General features: G+C 40.1%; 1 protein-coding gene across 1 annotated transcript; it reads right to left on the bottom strand.

The window, feature by feature from the left end:
* Nucleotides 1–12,238: 12,238 nt before the first annotated feature.
* On the bottom strand, nucleotides 12,239–14,185 carry sox17 (SRY-box transcription factor 17). The gene is made up of 2 exons (XM_039789525.1): nucleotides 13,888–14,185; nucleotides 12,239–13,504 (listed from the first exon to the last, which is right to left on the bottom strand). The coding sequence occupies exons 1-2, from the start codon at nucleotides 14,183–14,185 to the stop codon at nucleotides 12,600–12,602; spliced, it is 1,203 nt and encodes a 400-aa protein (XP_039645459.1). The 3' UTR covers nucleotides 12,239–12,599.
* Nucleotides 14,186–18,148: the final 3,963 nt, after the last annotated feature.

Genomic DNA, 18,148 nt, shown 5'->3' with positions numbered 1-18,148 from the left:
GAGGCTTCCATGTGACCATGACCTGTTCCCAAAACAACAACGAGCACAAAAATGTGAAAAATCCCTAAAAGGAAGCTGGGGGGGAACAATGGAGGAAACCCTCAGAGTAAACAGGTAGGCCTGAGGCCTGCATGCCCCTCATTCCAGCCTGCTCCAGAGATAAGAGACAAGCAAATGTTGAAACCAAGCGGGTAAAAACGAATGGTCACACTGATACTGCCCGCAGCACAGATCCTGCCAAACATACTCAAATCAGTCTGAAAATAGGCCTGAGCTGAAGCTCTGCACTCAAAGCAGCATGGCAGGTAACAAATGTCTGAAGCTCCATTTGTCACATAACCTTCCCGTCACAGAGTTATAACGAACCAGCTGGTGATATGAATACTGTTATTTTTCCTTCACATGATTACACGTGAAATCACACGCCGCCACGACAGAGATATCTCTCTCTGCGTTCCGGGTGTATTGCCACCCCTGCCATGCCCTATTTTTAAATCCTTGCGCCTATACTGCAACTAATTGGCGCCAAGTTAGATTCAAACCTATGCTGTTAATGGGAAAAAATGTGTGATATGTTTTGGCCCTTGTCCCCTTTCTATATTTGGCCCATCGTCCTCTATGCAGCTGCTCCTCCAGATCTGTCTGCCTGTGTTCCCATCAAACACCTCTCTTCAGTCTGCATGTATTGCCTCAATTCAAGAGGCAAAGAGTGCTTCTGCTTGAAGGGCAGAAATACATTGGGGGCTACATAGAAAAAGAACAGCAGTTTGCTCTGATGTTGTGCCATGTTTAGCCTCTGTATTGTCATTTGAAATAAAATGTCCAGTTCGTTTTTTTTTTAGCCCTTGTAAGAACTGGTTAAAATTCCAAGCATTGCAGCTGTCAGGAATTCAATTATAAGTGATACAGCCGCACTGTGACCAACAGCAGTTTTAAACATTCACTTTAATAAAACGCCCGGCAGCATATCCTGCAAATATGATATCTTTTTTAAAATGTACTTGCACCCAAGATCTCTATTCTTCCACAATTAGTGAATATAAACAATAACATTGATAAATTCCATTTTTCCTTTGAGGGCAGTTTAATATGAACAAAAAAAAAACTTGGCAGACGTTGAGCCAAAAATATGCTTACTATTCAAAATTCCATTCAAGTGACATGATGGTATATCTTTTTTCCCCTCTTAACTTCCAGTGAAATTCCCAGATTTTGAATGAATCCCTGCCAAACAGGACTCTCACTGTAAGGTCACACCACCGCCTGTCCCCTCCCCTTCCAAAACCCCTCGCACAGCAGTCAAGAGGTCTCCACCCCATCCATTTTGAGCGCTCCGTATCAGCTGTGCCAAGCTTTTAATCTGCCAGGTGACATCCCAGTGTTTCCTGCATGGGACAGAGGGAAAGATAAGCACGCTCCTCTGTGCGGTAAATCACTCCGCACTCCCACTCATTCACTGATATGACCATTATTCAATTAGGCTGCACTCAAACTGACCACAATTCTTGGCAATTACAGTTAGAGGCTTTGCGAATGTTTTCACTTAATTTACATTTTCTTAATCTCTTTGTTGTCTTCACAGTATCTGCTTTAATTGTTCAATGGCTGTTCAACATTAAACTTTGTTTGTTATTGCAGTGGTGGAAAGTATTTGAGCACATTTTGAAGTATTGTACTTTTTTGGGATACTTTCTGCTTCATAAAGTACCTTCAAAATGTATCATTCTTATGCAATCCAAGAAGCAAATACACAGATACAAAGAAAAAGAAACTGAGTTACATTTACTCTTAATAACTCTGACTATCTATCCATATCTTTTTTAATTACACTGCATTTATAGGCTATAAAGTTGTATGTGTTTGAAGCAGCATTATTTTAGATAACCCAAATCACATCCACCATATCGGTAGTTTCGGCGTATGTATCGCTGTATATATTTTTGAGAGTCTTGGCCAAAATGGCAGCGCAGTTTAAAGCCAATAAATATGAATAAAAACCCAGTACATTTTCAACATCATAAAGGCTACAGGAGCGAGACAATGTGGACTGAAAAAATAATCACACAAAGGAATAAAAGACAAAACACAATGGCAGATAAAAAAATGATGTGTCTTTTGAACGTCTGCAGATTGTGAGGATGCAGTATACCAACAGCAAAGCCTCTCAACAGCAATATAAATACTGATATGCACAGAATGTGGACTATTATTCTCCAGAGGGCAGTGGCAGGCAGGGTCATCCTCACTAAAGGGCTCAATACCACATGGCTGTTAGCTTTGGAGGTCCTGGGCAGAGGGCCAGTCCGCTGACGGGACAACCTGGCTACGCGCAAACCAGATAGCAGCCCAGGGTGAGGAGTGATTTATCCGTCTGTGCTCGCATCAGACAACCTTCCTCTGATTAAGGGTTAGTCACTGAGCGACAGAGCTGAGTGGAGTGGAGAGGGGCGAGACAGGCGGCCTCCCTGTGTGAGACACTGGCATCCTGACCGACACACAAATGGACTTTCCAGACGCTGCAAACAGCACATGTACTGTACTGTATGCTTACAATGAACACACACATTGACAAACACACATTTACCAGTGGGCATTTACACAGCAATGTGCACATAGTCATGATTTCTTCTCTCTTTTATTTACGGGCCGACTTTATATATACACACACACACACACACACACACACACACACACACACACACACACACACACACACACCACGAGCCAAGATAAAGACTTATTGAGCTGGCCTTGACATTCGCTCAACCCAACAACAAAAGGATGTAGTGAATCTGAGTGGCCCACTGTTTGACTTGTCTCTGTGGGCTGTTAAAGACCAGTGTTCCTGCTGTTCAGGGTTCACAAACAGGTTACAGCCTCCATCAATTTCAATGGAGATGGTGTCTATTGTATGTATATGTTGTAAGGGAATTCTGCACTGGTGAAAAGTACCCAGTAGTAATTGTTTTTGTTAAGTAAATTCTAAGATGAGCAGCTCTACATATACTTAAGGGATTTTTTAAACTACTTCTATTTACTAACATCCAGTTTGGGCCAAATCAGGACAATATTCTATTTAAGTTTGTTTTAACCTGCTTTCAATACTAGGGAAATCTATGTCCTTATTCCTTGAATATTTTGAGCACTAATTCCAGTCTTCGTTGCATCTGCCACACCTCACACATTTCAATATATCACTATTTCAACCCTAACACTGTCCAAATGATACAATGTGCCACAATCCCAGATACTATTTCATTTGTATAGCCTACCCTTGCATTTGTAATATACATGCATTAACTCAGTCTACCCGTCCTTACTCCCCCTACACCCTGTGATGTCCTGTGTTTCTTTTTCTTTAGATGCCTTTGTTATAGTTACTGTTTCTGTCTTCCCATATGCTGTCTAAGCCACAATGGCCCTTTCACAGTGACAAAGTAGCTGTTGCTGAAAATCTTCTTATAACTCATATTTAAATCATGTACAGTACTTGATCTTTTATCACAGCTGAAGGATGCACTTTCTTCTGCCCGTCGTCCCTTAAAATAAATAGTTTGAGTTGTTATTAATTGTTGCAGATATAACTTCACACAATCATTTGCATGTTGAATATTTGGGCTAAAATGGAGTTTTATTCTGGAGAGTAACTCAGATTCTCACATAACAAATGGACAGAAATAGTTTCACAGCGGTTAAGGGAAATGGCAAATGGTAAAGATCATCAGTAGAGATATAACATGTTAACAATACACAGTACAACAATCTGTCCATGGATTTTAGGGCCGTAACCTTGTCTGATTTTTTTTTACGACATTCAAGAAGACAAAACCTGGAAACATGCTTCATGAAGGCAGATGTGACATAATCATACAACACTCAGAGGACATTTCTATCAACTGTTCCCTTTGTATGACTAAATAAAGAAGTGTGATACTGTATATTTTATATGGTTAGAAAACCCAATCAAAACAGACTTTTAACAGCACACAATATTGCCTACAGTCCTCACCGTAGATCGAGCCATGTCATCAGACAACAATCAGAAGCAGCCAGAGTGTGTATACACACCCGTTCACATGCACACACACTAAATATTTCAGATATTATATTAATGAAGTTGCAACTCTGGAGAGGACCTCTGCAGGAAAAAGCTAAAATAAAACATTATGATCGGTGATGGGATAATAACTCGTTTGGCAAGATTTTAACATAATAACCGTATGGTAAGGCTGTAAATAATTAATGTTTATAGAAATGATGCTTTTCTTTGTTCACCATATATCTGAAGCTGTATAAATAATAATCTGTTTAGAATTTAAAGATTTTTTTTGGGGCATTTTAGGCCGTTATTATACAGGACAGCTGAAGATGTGAAAGGGGAGAGAGAGAGAGGGGGAATGACATGCAGCAAAGGGCCGCAGGTCGGAGTCAAACCTGCGGCCGCTGCGTCAAGGACTGAGCCCCTGTACATGGGGCACACGCTCTACCAGGCAAGCTATCCAGGCTCCCCTCTTTTTAGAATTTAATTGACATTTAATTTTTTATATTATGAAAGAAATCTTACATTATATACAAAATTTAAATGTCTGGCTGTTTCCCATTCCATATCTTTTTGCTTAATCATACATTAGTACACATTATGACAATTTTATGATGCACCTATTTCATGTAATCATGACTTAGTTGTCATGTGTTTATGATGGCTTACAGTGTACCATAACAAACCATTTCAGCTATATGTTACCTCACAGGTAATGGTTATAATGACAGCAGAGCTGGAGCTTGAAATACCGGCTGTGCGTGACCACAGCAGGACTTCTCTCTGGGATTACCGGGCCACACCACCTCACCTAGATCCATACGGGACTCACAGCAGGCTCACATGCTCTCACCTTACCCCGCTCTCTTAACATTTTCACAAGGACTCTGGACTCTTGTTTTGTAAATGCAATAATACCTATTATTTTATGTTTATTATATACATTTAACTACAACTCAATTCAATTTGAAGGTTAAGTTAAAGTGCAACAGATATATGATATATGTATATATATATATATATATATATATATATATATATATATATATATAATAAATCAAAAACAATTCTGCTCTATCTAATCTATATTTAATTTGTCATCAGGGCCAAATGTTTTACACATGGGAAAGTCCAATCAATGTAATGATATGTTCTTCAATTATCTGGGATTTTATTGTGTAAATATATACAAATACTGTAAATGACAATTTACATATGAATCTATTAAAGGAAATACTTGTATTCTATTTCTCAAAATTATCACATTGCCTGTCAATTATTACAATTTTACTTTTTAACAGACCCACACCTGGTAAAGGTTTAATTTCATAGTGAGCTTCATGTAGCCCTGTGCAGAGCTGACCCCTGGTGGCAACAACTGACAGTACAACTAATTGTCTTTACAGCATCTGGAAAACCCAATCACTACAGCAACTCTCAAATGAAGAAAACATTAAATTAAAAAAAATTTAAACATTAAATTCACTTTTAGAAATACATTTTCTGTAAGTAGGTGTTACAGATTGTACAGACCTGACAGGACAGACCGGGCCCACAGAAAGGAGACAGGACCTGCAGAGAGGGAAGAACACACTGTCAGCTTTTGGGGAACTGGAAGTGGACTGTTTGCTGTTTCAGTGGAAATGTGTTTGATATTTGTTTGAAGCTCATAATCCAATAACATGAGCACAAATACACTTCCTGTGTAAGAGACAGCTTTTCAGACTGACTGTGTTATTGAAAAAGACAAATACCAAACTGTGTCTAGACATTTGTCCTGGCTGTAGGTTCACTCACACACACACTTTAAACATATATCTAAAAATTGGTATCTTCACATTATATGACCCAATTTTAAGCTTTAGAGTTTGAAAGTTGTCATGTAAATTTAAGACGGTAGACTTTTGTTTTTTATATTCGATATATATTAAATAAATACTGTATTAATAGATTAGTCTTACAAATCTCCCATGATCCCTTATAAAACAACATAGGATCCTAACCCAAAGGTACATCAGAACTCAGAACTGTATTACTTAAATAATTAATTCAAACATTATAAAAAGACATATAGTTTAGTTTAAATCTAAAACACAGCAAACTGTTTACAGAAACGTGATGAAACGTCAATGTCATTATCTACTATAACACATAAAACACTACAGCAAATGCAGTGTTTTTATTGAATGTAAATAAGGTAAGAAAAAAATGTGCGCACACACACACACACACACACACACACACACACACACACACACACACACACACAGACACAAATACAATGAAACAACAAATGGTAGTTGACCCGGGTCATGACACTCTGCTCTCGCCCCCCTTTATTTAGACTATATTTTTATGTATTTTTATTTTTTTAGGAAGTCCTACCGGTGATTCCCAAAATGGTGTGAGTGGTGTGAATTTCACAGAGCATGGTTTCCTCTCGGATATAGGATGTTCCTAATCTTTCATGGATGGAGCAAACAGGAGTCATCGGAACGAGGAAGTGGCGACAGGTGCTCTGTGGAAGATTCAAAGATCCACAGAAAGAAAAAAACGTGAAAAGACAATGGTCCACATTTTTATCTTGTGAACTGCACCTCAGCTGAGCCTCAGAGTGTTTTTTTTATTTAGTTTTTATGTAGGCCGTGCAATTAATCTTTAATCAAATAAATCAATGGTTCACTAGCTTTTTCTTGTCAGATACCTGGATTATTTCCCACCACCATTTAGTTCAATCATTTATCTGCTTCTTTCTCTATTTCAACTGTTTATTTTATTAGGTTACGCATTTTATCCATTAGCTAGCTATTTCAACTGTTTATATTCATTACATTTAGGTTTCAGCTAACTATTTCAACTGTTTTTATCAATTATTGTAGTTATTTCACCATTCATCTATTTCAACCGTTTATCAATAAGCTAACTATTTACATTTTTTACCTTTAGGTTTTATCTCAATATTTTGACTTTTTTAGTTAGTTATTTCACCATTCATAACAATCTATTTATTTAGCTAACTGTTTCAACCGTTACTCCGTTAATTGTAGTTAGCCATTTAAAGCATTTATCAATAAGCTAACTTTCAACAATCTACTTCAACAGTTACTTTTAGCCTATTATTTCAACTGTTTCTATTTGAGCTATTTCGCCTATTAGCTTTTTTCTCGTACTTTTAGCGATCTATTTAAAACATTTATTCATTAGCTACATTTAGCTATTTCACAATTTATCCATCAGCTAGGCTAACTGTTTCAACAGTTTATCCATCAGCTAGGCTAACTGTTTCAACAGTTTATCCATTAGCTACCATGCTAAAAAAATAAACCAACAGAATAGACCAGCGTGCTGGTCAGCAGGGCAGCTATTTAGCTATTAAAACAGTTTACCATTACTTTACCTACCTATTTTAACTATCTTAGCTAGCTAAGTGTTTCAGCTTCTCTGCTCACTTGCTAGCTAGTTTCATGCAAGAATGTTCAGGTGTTACAGCTGGCTCAACTAGTGGTTATATGTTTGTATTTTGTGATTTATATTGTTTTCAAATTAGTTGAGCTATTCCACGATTTTTTTCCACGTACTGCACTAAAATAAAATAACCGTAATTATAGGATGTATGTAGGCCTATGTCTTTGCTTTATATTCAAATTAAAAAGATAGCTACTTGCCTTTTTGCTTCTTCCTTGGTAATGGCTATAAAGTTAAATGACTCATTAATGATGTTAGTTAGTCACAGTGTACAGTGCTCTTTGGTACTAAACAGCATTGCTCACTTTCCTTACATGCGTCCTCAGAAGGGAAGGTCCGGAGCCAACAGGGAATCCTGTAACAAGAGGACACAAGACTTAAAGAGAGCAAAGTGTGACTGTTCTGCGCCAACACCTTTCAGCCTCCCAGAGAAAAACAAAGTGGAGAGGAAACTGACTGTTGATGTAGTCATCTTATAACCACTACCCGCCTGGACACGAGCTAAAAATTGTCCTGAATGCCACAAGGGGATTCAAACAAAAGAACGGAGAGTGCTGAGCTGATCAGGAACGGCCTGAAGTTGATTCAGCTCCCTGAGTCAACTTCTGACTGTAAAACAAATGTGCTAGCCAGCTTGAAAAATGTTTTCTGGCACTAGGCAACTATTTTATAATCCAACTGTAGCTTGTATTTGCTGTATTGTACTACAACTGTTTATTATAACTGCATGTAACTTTAAACTTATATTCACCATGGAATCCTTTTTTTTGTTGTTGGTTAAATTAAGTCCGGCATTAAACATGAATTCAATTATTGTCATTTATAACCTGCAAAGTTCCCCTTAAATAGCTTCAGACTAAGTTAGATGTGTGTTTGAAGCTATATCACACATATGGGCCTATTGTGTTAAATGTTAAAATTAAAACATTATTTGTGATTTTTATGGCTTCAACATTTCATCAAAGAAAGAAATCTTGATGCATCATTTTATACAAAATTTCCTTGTGTTTCAGAAGACATGCTAAATATACTGACATATTGTTGGTACGAATCTGAATTACATAAAAATTGTCTCATTAAAAACAACTACTATGTAAAGGCTATATGAGGTAGGATTTAAGTGTTATATGTCACGTTAAGATTTATTTCATTAGCTAATAGGTTAGTAGGAAAAAGTCTTTGTAATGTGCTTTAGATGAGACTGATAATGAAGTCTATTTTATGTTGTATTGCTCATTTTATGATGATTTTGAGGGCCACATTTTTTAATGAAAAGTTATGATGAGTTCTTTGAGTTCGATGACAATAAAAATTTGACTTATGTTTGAGAAAGGGAACCTTTTGATGTGCCAGAGTTTTTAAATCATGGAAGAGAAAAACAAAGTTTGTTTGCAATGTAATGTTTTATGTCCATGTAGGCGCATTTATGTACATGTGTATGTGCATGACACAATAAATAAAATAACTGACTAATTTAAAAACTAACATACTGCTATACATTTGGAATTAAAAATAAAATGAGATGATACAAAGCTAGAAAAGTGTGTTGCACCTTATGTTACTGAACCATTGCAGCCATGTAATAAAACTACTTCTAAAACCATTTGTGAATGACCCCTGTGAATTTTGACACAGCAGCTAACGTCGTGGCACAAAATGTGTTTCCTGTTCAATCTGTCAACTCACAAGACAATAATAACTGAATATGTGCCAGAAGCAGAGCTGGAATCAAAAGAAAAATAAACTATTGAGTCACAACGTGGAGATTGACTGGATCCACTATATATAGTGGGAGCACAACTGGACGGTGGTGTGACTGGCAGAGACCAAAAAAGCGATCAGGCCAGAGAGGGACAACATATGCCTGGGATTATGAGCAACCAGCCCTGCTTTAGACAAGAGGCACACCCTCTCCTGCAGCTGTCTCACATGCTGTATTTGCAATCTACTATCAATGACTTAATCAGCCTCTCTGTGTCTGTCTCTGAAAACCGGACAAAGGAATCTTCACCTCGACCAGTTTGCAGAGAGTGTTTTTTTTTATGTGTGTGCACTACACTGGGCGGCATTTATGATAAAACCAAACACATTTCGAACACAGATGCGGATTTTGTGGTTGTTTTATGTGCACATTTTGTTATGAGTAATTCAAGACATTAATGAAGACAGACAGAATGCATTATAATCAGACTTTTGTACTGAAAGTGCTATTCAGGATTAGGGCAGCAATTTACCATAACTTTCAGTATTGATGAACCTTTTTACAATTGATCAATTCATCATTTAGTCTATAAAATATGAATGGAAACAAATTTGGGGTTGCCAGATTGTGGGAAAATCCCACTAGCTATAAGTGTTGGTTAAGATGAAGTTGCTAATAAATGGATTTTAGTCCAGATCTTCTGCAGCCCTTTTTCAGAAGGAAAGTGGTCCAAGCAGTCAAAGGCAACCCAAAATTTGCTCTTATTAATGGCTTATATCAAAAAGTTGAATTAATGGGTTATCAAAATTGCTGTGAATTGATTTGTAATTGATTGAGTAATTGTGCCTGCACTATTCTTGTCATTAGCCTGTTTTTACACAACCCGCATCTCATACTGCATTCACAATATTTTTATTTGCTCTTCTGGTTCTGAATGGTGCAAAGTTAGGAGACAAAGAAACCAATTATGCATAATTGTTTTCCCCTGGATTCATCTCATAAAGAGGAGGTATATTATTGGTATATTCAGTGTTTGTTTAGGATGAACAGCACATTCAACCACAGCTAACATGACTTCATAATGACTAACAAACCCTCCACCTCAACTACACTGTGTTTGAGTTAGTAAAATAAAGCTGAAATTGGTTGTTTATTGGAGGCTGAATGAAACAAATTGCAGCTGGCTTAGTGGGTTAATGAAGCTGTGTTTCTGTGAGGCAGCTACCTGAGATGAGATTAGGGTAGGGCCATGATTAAGTGCTGCTGTGTTAATGTAGATGGCCGCCCTGCTGTAATCTCTGCAGACTGATGGCAGCGAGGCCCCGGGACACACACACACACACACACACACACACACACTAAAAGCCCAGATTTCCTGAGCTTTGAGCTACTCTGACTGAATTTCTTGCTTTTACCTGGAAACATCTCGGTGGTACTGCTAACGTAATGCAAATGTACACAGAAACACAGAATTCTTTTTTGATTTTATTTTGTCATCAGTGTTGATTTATATAAAGACACACTGTATGTTTTTTTATGTATAATTTCTTAAGTTGTACATTTTACAACGTGTATGACTTTACTGAGTGAGCTCTTCCTCGTCAATTAGCCCTGATCAGTTAGTGTGAGGAGATAATATCATTGCTGACATGGGGGTTCTGGCTCTCCTTAAGTCTGTGCAGGTGACCCCCACCCACTCTGCTGATGCCTTGGGGATCGTGGCCTGAGCCTGTTGATATGCACCCATTAGCTGTAACAACAGGGAGGATAAACCTGCCACTCAGCTGCAGACTGAATTTAAACACATTCACACCAATTACGGCGGATTGTTCTACACGGCCCGAAGGGAAAGAAGTCAGTCTGTGTCTGAGGGTAGTAAGAAGACGTAACAAAACGTCACACATATCAGAGTAAAAACACTCTACGGTTAGTAGTAAAAACTTTTTTGCTGTTTAGACATAAATAAGACACATTTTTTTTCTTGACTTTAACAAGAGCTGACATCATTATTGTGACTGTGGGAAATTCCAGAAATATTTACCTTGAGTTCCAACCACTACTTCTCCCACATAAGAGAATATTTCAAAACATTCAGCATGAACAAAGCGCATGAATATATACACCTCTGGAACATGTTTCCTCTGAAGTGCTAAAAATGGATCAGTAGGTCAGGGTGATTGACCCCTCAGAGAAGAACCTCTTCCTTTTAAAATAGGGGAAATCTCTATTTATAAAACGGGACTCTTTGTCACCTATAAATACCATGAATTATCCTCAAGGATGGATCTGATCTCTTAAAAGATTTTTACCCGATAAATTTGACATATGATGAAGCAACAGACTGGCGTGAGTGGATAAATATATCATAGCCTTTCAGAAATAAAACCTGATGTCATTGCTATGTTATTATGCATAGCTGGAGGGTGGTTAATGAATTAAACCTTATGTTCAATTGTGAAAATACACAAAATAAACAGTCACCATTGTTTAACGGTGCAGTAGAGCACAGTGAATTTTAATGGTCCCTTCCATTAATCAGAAGAGACTAAATCATTCACAGACAGGATGTCCGGAGCATAAACGGCGCTCCCATGCTGCGAAAACAAGGCGCCATGTGTAACGCAGATACTGAGATTACCTCCACTCGGTCCGGGCCAGGAAGCTGGGTCGCAGCCCTCCTCTGCCCTGCTTCCAGGTGAGCAACGGGTGCTGCCGGGAGCCCATTAATGCTCCATGTGGAAGTGGGAAAAACCAACCGAGATAGTGCCATGTAATACAGAGAAAACACTGAATGAATGGCAACGTTGTGATGAGCGGAAACACATCTGAAAAGTGAATGTGTTCTCTAAGCATTTTTATTTTTTTCCTTATACAATCACTGGCCAATCAGTGGAGTCTGCTTTTAGGTGATTTTGAATTAGAAAGTAAAACATAGTCTAAAATACATAAATGTGAAAGAAAGCTTCATTCAGTGTTTTCTGAAATGTAAAAGAATGTGAAATAATAAATACAAGAGAGGACGAGTCTATTTGCAAAATTTATTACTCAAAAGTGCAAAAAGTATAAAAAAAAAAACACCTTCAGTGTATACACAAACTTTAAAATAGTGACTGTACAATATTTATTATCACAAAATGAATTCATATCCCTGCAAGAGAGGAAGAAAAGAGTTAAAACCAGTGTTTGAAATACTCTATGGCTTTTTCTTAGACAGATACAGTACAACAGTCGTCGGAAAAGCTGCATTTTAAAATCTCATGGGCCTAGTAGTATATAGGCTAGTAGTGAAAAATTAAATTAAAAAAATAAAAACATTTTTTGTTCAAATTTAGCTACAGAGATTTGAGGTCAGATCATGTGCCCTTGCAGCAGGGTCACAGGAATGGCAGGAGGTTAGGAGTTGTTGTAGCTACAGTAATACACAGCTGTGCTGGCGTCTGACAGCACAGATGATATGAGGCTTTCAGGTCCTTGCATGCCAGCCTCGTGTTGCCCGTACGACAAGCCTGTCATGTCCGCACGCGCCGAAGAGGAGTTCAAATACTGCTCAAACTCGCTGCGGTCCACCTCGGCCAGCAGCTCAGAGTGGTGCATCTGCTCCACGCTGTCTGTTGAGTGAGGGTGGGAGTCAGGAGGGGGGGAGAGCTGTCCTGCCCCACCGGGATGCCGTTTGGGGTGGCTGTGACTGCAGTGCTGGGTGTAATACATGGCCAGAGGGTTAGGGCATCCCATGTAGGAAGGGGGAAGGGTGGCAGGCTGTGGGGGCTGCTCTGAAGCTGAGGCAGGGTGTCGGTGCAGGATGGGGTTGCTGTGGTGGTTGGAGAGGGACTCCTGGGGCTGGTACTCTGCCGCCTGGGAGTGGTAAGCGTATGCAGGCATCATGTGGCAGTCCTCTTGTGAATGTTGAGGGAAGAATGTGAGTTCTGACTCTACAGCGTCCAGAGGAGAGGTGTCAGGCGTAGGGAGGCTGTAGGTTTCATAAGAAGGGCCCCCAAGAGCCTGAGCATCTCGGTAGTGGCTAAGCGGCTGTGGAGGAAGCTGGAAGCCATGCTCGTGGTAGCCAAGGCCCATACTCTCCACACACAGCCTGCCATCCCCGGGCATCGACGAGCCCTGGTGATCAGACACGCCGTGGACTAGAAAGCCAGAGTCCAGCCTCTTAATCCTCTTCACCTGCTTCCGCCGCCGCGGCCGGTACTTGTAGTTGGGGTGATCCTGCATGTGCTGAACCCGCAGCCGCTCGGCCTCCTCCACAAAGGGCTGCTTTTCTGTGACAGGAAGGGCTTTCCATGATTTCCCTGCAGGTCAAGAGGAGAGTGCACATCAATGATATGTCAGCAGATACTGTACGCAGTCTGGTGATGCACACAAAAATAGCTTGTTGCCATTTTAGGGGGCAGGGACAGGTTTTGGAGGTTACATGTGCAGCTTAACTCAGACACAGTAACTTTTAATAACATGGTAACATCACCTGCTGCCTAAACAATCACTGCACTGATTGAGAAATAACCATTCATTGCTGTTTGAGTAGAATGAAAATAAAATTTGACATAAAACATTAATCTAAAGTAACAAGCACCTAAATATCAGAAACAAATAGGAATAATTATCACTCTATAAAAACCTGTACAGATGTGGCACATATAGATTGATTGAATAAAATAAAAAATAAATGACTTACCTAACATTTTGCTCAGCTCCGCGTTGTGCAGGTCCGGGTTTTGCTGCGCCAGTCTCTTGCGCTCATCCTTCGCCCAGACCATAAACGCGTTCATGGGCCGTCGGATCCGCGGTTCGGTCTTGCCGCGATTCTGACTGCCTGAGCTGGAGGCGCACGGCTCGTTCTTTACTTTGGTGTCCCCGAGAGGACTGATAGGGTCGACCCACTGGCAGCGTCCCATTCCAGGCATCATGACTGACATCGTACACCTTGCCTGGGTCTGATCGTCGCTGGCGTAACCCGCATCGGGACTACTCATCTCTGTCCAGCTGGGAGGTTTTGGAGAGCCAGCGGGCAGCAACACACTATTACTGAAAACAGCCTACAGACAGATTCAAAAACTTAACAAGGTTTCTGAGTTTTAAAGCTGGAAAAGAATTAGTCACAGACATAAATCGCTTCTAGGAGACGCATGGACTGAAATGACTGAACTCAGCGCTGGATGCGAAGGCTGGTGCGCTATAAACTCACAGGCAACCAATCACCATGTGGTGGGAGTGCCCACTTACTACAAAGGTGTAAAAAAGTTTAAGTAGCCCGCCTCCGACCATGTTTGAAGAGCCGAGATCCTCTAAGGAGAGACGCTGTGAGATTTCAAAGAGATGCAAACTGTAAATGATGAGAATGTATGCCCATGTGCAATTTAGATTCAAATTCATTGTGTGGGGAGATTAAATCCTAAAATTTAACTCCAGGCTTTAGTGCATGGCTATTGTACGGTGCCTACTTAAGAAGCAAAAAGAGGTGAAACTAATGAAGTCTGTAATCCACAATAACGTTTATTTGGACAGCCACAAGGTCCAGTTTTAATTCTCACCCCTGTATTAGACTGCCACTAATGTTCAGACATCAATACACTTGATCTTCGGTCTGTGTATTGGGGAGGTTAACTGTGTTAACATCTTGAATATCAGGTTTACGCGTGGAGTTAATGGCTCCCTTATTAACTTTCATACGCACGGTCGTCTCGATGGCGACTTTCTTTGACTGCAGCCTAATGAGCGCTGGACAAAGGGCGTTAATTGAGTATTTAAGTTTAAAGTGAAATCAATAAGAGTGGAGAAAGCTTAAATAAACACCCATTACATAGTTGTGAAGCGATGAGGCCTCAGACACAAAAACTTTAAAATGTTGTGATACTGGTGCGCTTTTGTCTCCGGCTGTGAAGCTCAAAATGTCAAAACAGTTTGGATACACTGTCTTGACCCGACTAGACGTCGGTCTGGGATGTTAATCAACCGAACCAAACAGCTGATTGATTAAGTTGAGGGCGTAAAACGCTCTAAATGGTATCACGTTTATAAAGAGAGAAGAGATTAAGTATGGAAAAAAAATAATATCTTTGTCTTAACTTATTATTATTTTTTTTGAAATACATAATACGGACATAGTGGGAATAATGCAAAGTCTGTGAGGATTCAAAATGAAACAGCATACACATTTTTATTTTTTATTTTTATTGGGTCAGCTATTACTCCCTTTCAACGACTCACACAAAGCTTTAGGTGCATTTCACCTAAAATATCTGAACTTAAATGTTAAAATCCAATTATTGTTACTTCATTAGATACTCATTCTTAATTGTATGCTTTATAACCTTGTCTGAGTTTGAAAAGTCAAAACAAGACTGATTAACTGTACAAAGAATACATTTTGCCAAAAATATCCCTCCCTGAGACTTGTCAACATGCAGTTTCAGGGGGGAAGGTTAAAGCAACCTGTTGCACCTCAAATATCCAGACTTGGAGTGTTTATGTAGCAGAGAATGAAGCTCCTGTTTGTGGCCCGAAAGCCAAACATCACCCACAGGCTGATGCTGGTTCTTATCAGAGCCAGCAGACCTCAACCTGTCAGCTTCGTCTTTTCTCGGACCGTTCCCATCTCGCTGTGGGTTCAGTCCTCTGTGACATGGCAAAAGGGGCTGACAGAAATATGAGAGATGCTTATGCAACCTTTTCGTGCCCCCAGTGCAGACACAAGCAGGGACTCCAGAGCACGCCGGGTGACCCTCTAGGGGTTGGTGGGAGGGTGTTTGGGATGGAAGGTCCAGCCAAACACTGCATGGGACAGGAACTGGACTATAATACTGTCATCGTCTATTTTACCGCTGATGACCTGATGAGGTTTTTCCCCTCCGATCCTAAGAGACTGGAGAAAGAGAGACTCTATATATGTGTGTGTGTGTGTGTGGTGTGTTTGCATGTGTGTCTCTGTGTATGCGTGTGTTTACATGGGCGGGGGTATGAGTGTGCCCTGGTCACCCCTCTGTCTCTCGCAGTGTGGGAGTGAGAAGTCCTGGCTTTTGATGGGAGAAGTCATAAAGTCTGGAGTCGTAGCCACATTTCCTCTACAAGGTGAGGTTCAGAGTCAACCCAAAGGAGTGGAGGGGAGGTGACACGCCTCAAACGCCCCCTCCCTCCCTCCATTCCTACCCCTGTCCCTCCACCAAGTCCCCCACCCCGAGCCTGGGGAGTCTGGGGCTGGGTGGGGGCCAGGGCTCTCGACGCCAGCCTCTGGACTCTGTGCTCAGGGAGAGGTCAGTTGGCTTGCTTACACAATGGCATTATCTCAGTTCCAGCCTCGGCTACTGCAGCGGTGAGCACTTCCTGTCCCTCTGCAAGCACTTCCTGTCCTTGGCGTAGCAGCACAAACTGTCCGCCTTCCAAGTGAGTTCTGAAACGCAGTTGAGCTGCTGGTCGCCAGTCTCACTGTATAAATGTCTGTGGGTGGCTTTCTTGGGAATTGCACAATGTGTTTGCTGGCTCCTTTGTGCCAAGCTGCGAGGCAGTGGTGTTAGTTTAAATCACAGGGACGGAAGGTATATATATGTTAGCACTCTGTGCTGATCTCCTGAGCCGCTAAAGCTACGAAGGGCTGAGCTGGACAAGGGCAAAGTGTTCTGATTTTAAACAATACTCTGCTAATTAGCAGCAAATGTTAGGGTATTTTGCCCTATTCTTAAAATCTAACATTTTTTCAAGGATGTTTAGTTAACTTATGGAGTAGTCAATCAACAAATAGTTAATTTGCAGTCATTTTGATAATTATTTAAGCTATTTTACATGGAAAAATACCAAATATTTGCTAGTACCAGTGTCTCTTATAAGAAGATAATGCTCTTTTTCTCTGTCTTATATCATTATTAGTTTTTGGGTGGTGGACTGTTGGTCGAACAAAACAAGTAATCTGAAGATGTTCAAATAAAAAATTCCCAGAGCCCAGGGCCAATTTGGGGGCTTTTAAAAAAATAAACATTTATGACATTTTATAGACCAAACAATTCATTTACCACAATTCCTTTGGGAAAAAAGCACTATATAGAAATTTCATGGATGGCTAGTACAATGAAATGCTACATAATTATTAAAAAAATACACATGTATTGTGTCTCGATCCCACCCCTGTGAGCCTCTATGTGAGTGTGCACTGTGTGCCTGGTGTGATTTGGTTCTCTCTCTCTGTAGTTGACTGCTTTCCCTGGGAGGAGTACTGTAGTACACCTGCGTGCAATGTTGTTAGTGGACTCCTGCTGAGAGCACACCTCTGAATGATCCTCATCAGTTGTTCATATAAACGGAGGGCTGCCAGAACAATATGATCCATATTCTTCGCTGTAGACCAACAGTATTTTCTGCCTCTTAGTTGTTTTCTGTAACTTCCATTTTGCATTGAGAATGATCAGTTTGTGAATTCTGAAGTATAACATTTCGACTTCCCTTTTCCTTTGTATGTGGGCTCTTCCACCTACCTTGTGTCATATTGCTAGAGTGTCTACTCTTGTGAGTGTCTTGTCTGATTTTCCAGTCACTCTGGTCTTTTTGGTATAAAACTGAAAACGTAAATCTGCATTTAGTGATCTTTTGGCCACTTGGGAGCTGCACAAAAAGCTGCAATCACACAGCATTGACATTTTATCACCCAATGGTGATATGGCTAACATGTTAACAAACAGTTGCTTATTTACAGATATGGATCAACCTTAACATTCATGTTTCAGTCCAAAATTCGCTTTCCTTTAGCTTTGTTTCTGGTCTGTGCCAACTGCTAAGGGAAATGCACATTTTAAAGTATTGCGTTACAAAACCTGAATGGAAACGGCAAAATTTTACTTCCTCAATTGTGCAAAAATGTTTTTCCCTTTTTCCCTTTGTCGAAAAAGTGTTAATGCGCTAAATGGGACATGGAAACGCCTTGCCGAATAAGTTCTAAATATATTTAACTC

Source organism: Perca fluviatilis, chromosome 22 (genome assembly GCF_010015445.1).
Source record: "Perca fluviatilis chromosome 22, GENO_Pfluv_1.0, whole genome shotgun sequence".
In the NCBI taxonomy this organism is placed as follows: Eukaryota; Metazoa; Chordata; class Actinopteri; order Perciformes; family Percidae; genus Perca; species Perca fluviatilis.
This window is presented reverse-complemented; position numbering and strand designations above follow the sequence as displayed.

What these genes read in the sequence shown, in the direction of transcription:
- sox17 (XM_039789525.1), bottom strand. Translation starts at nt 14,185, where the DNA reads ATGAGTAGTCCCGATGCGGGTTACGCCAGCGACGATCAGACCCAGGCA. An exon ending in GGAGCTGAGCAAAATGTTAG is followed by an intron (nt 13,505 to 13,887) that starts GTAAGTCATTTA and finishes CTTGACCTGCAG; the next exon opens with GGAAATCATGGAAAGCCCTT.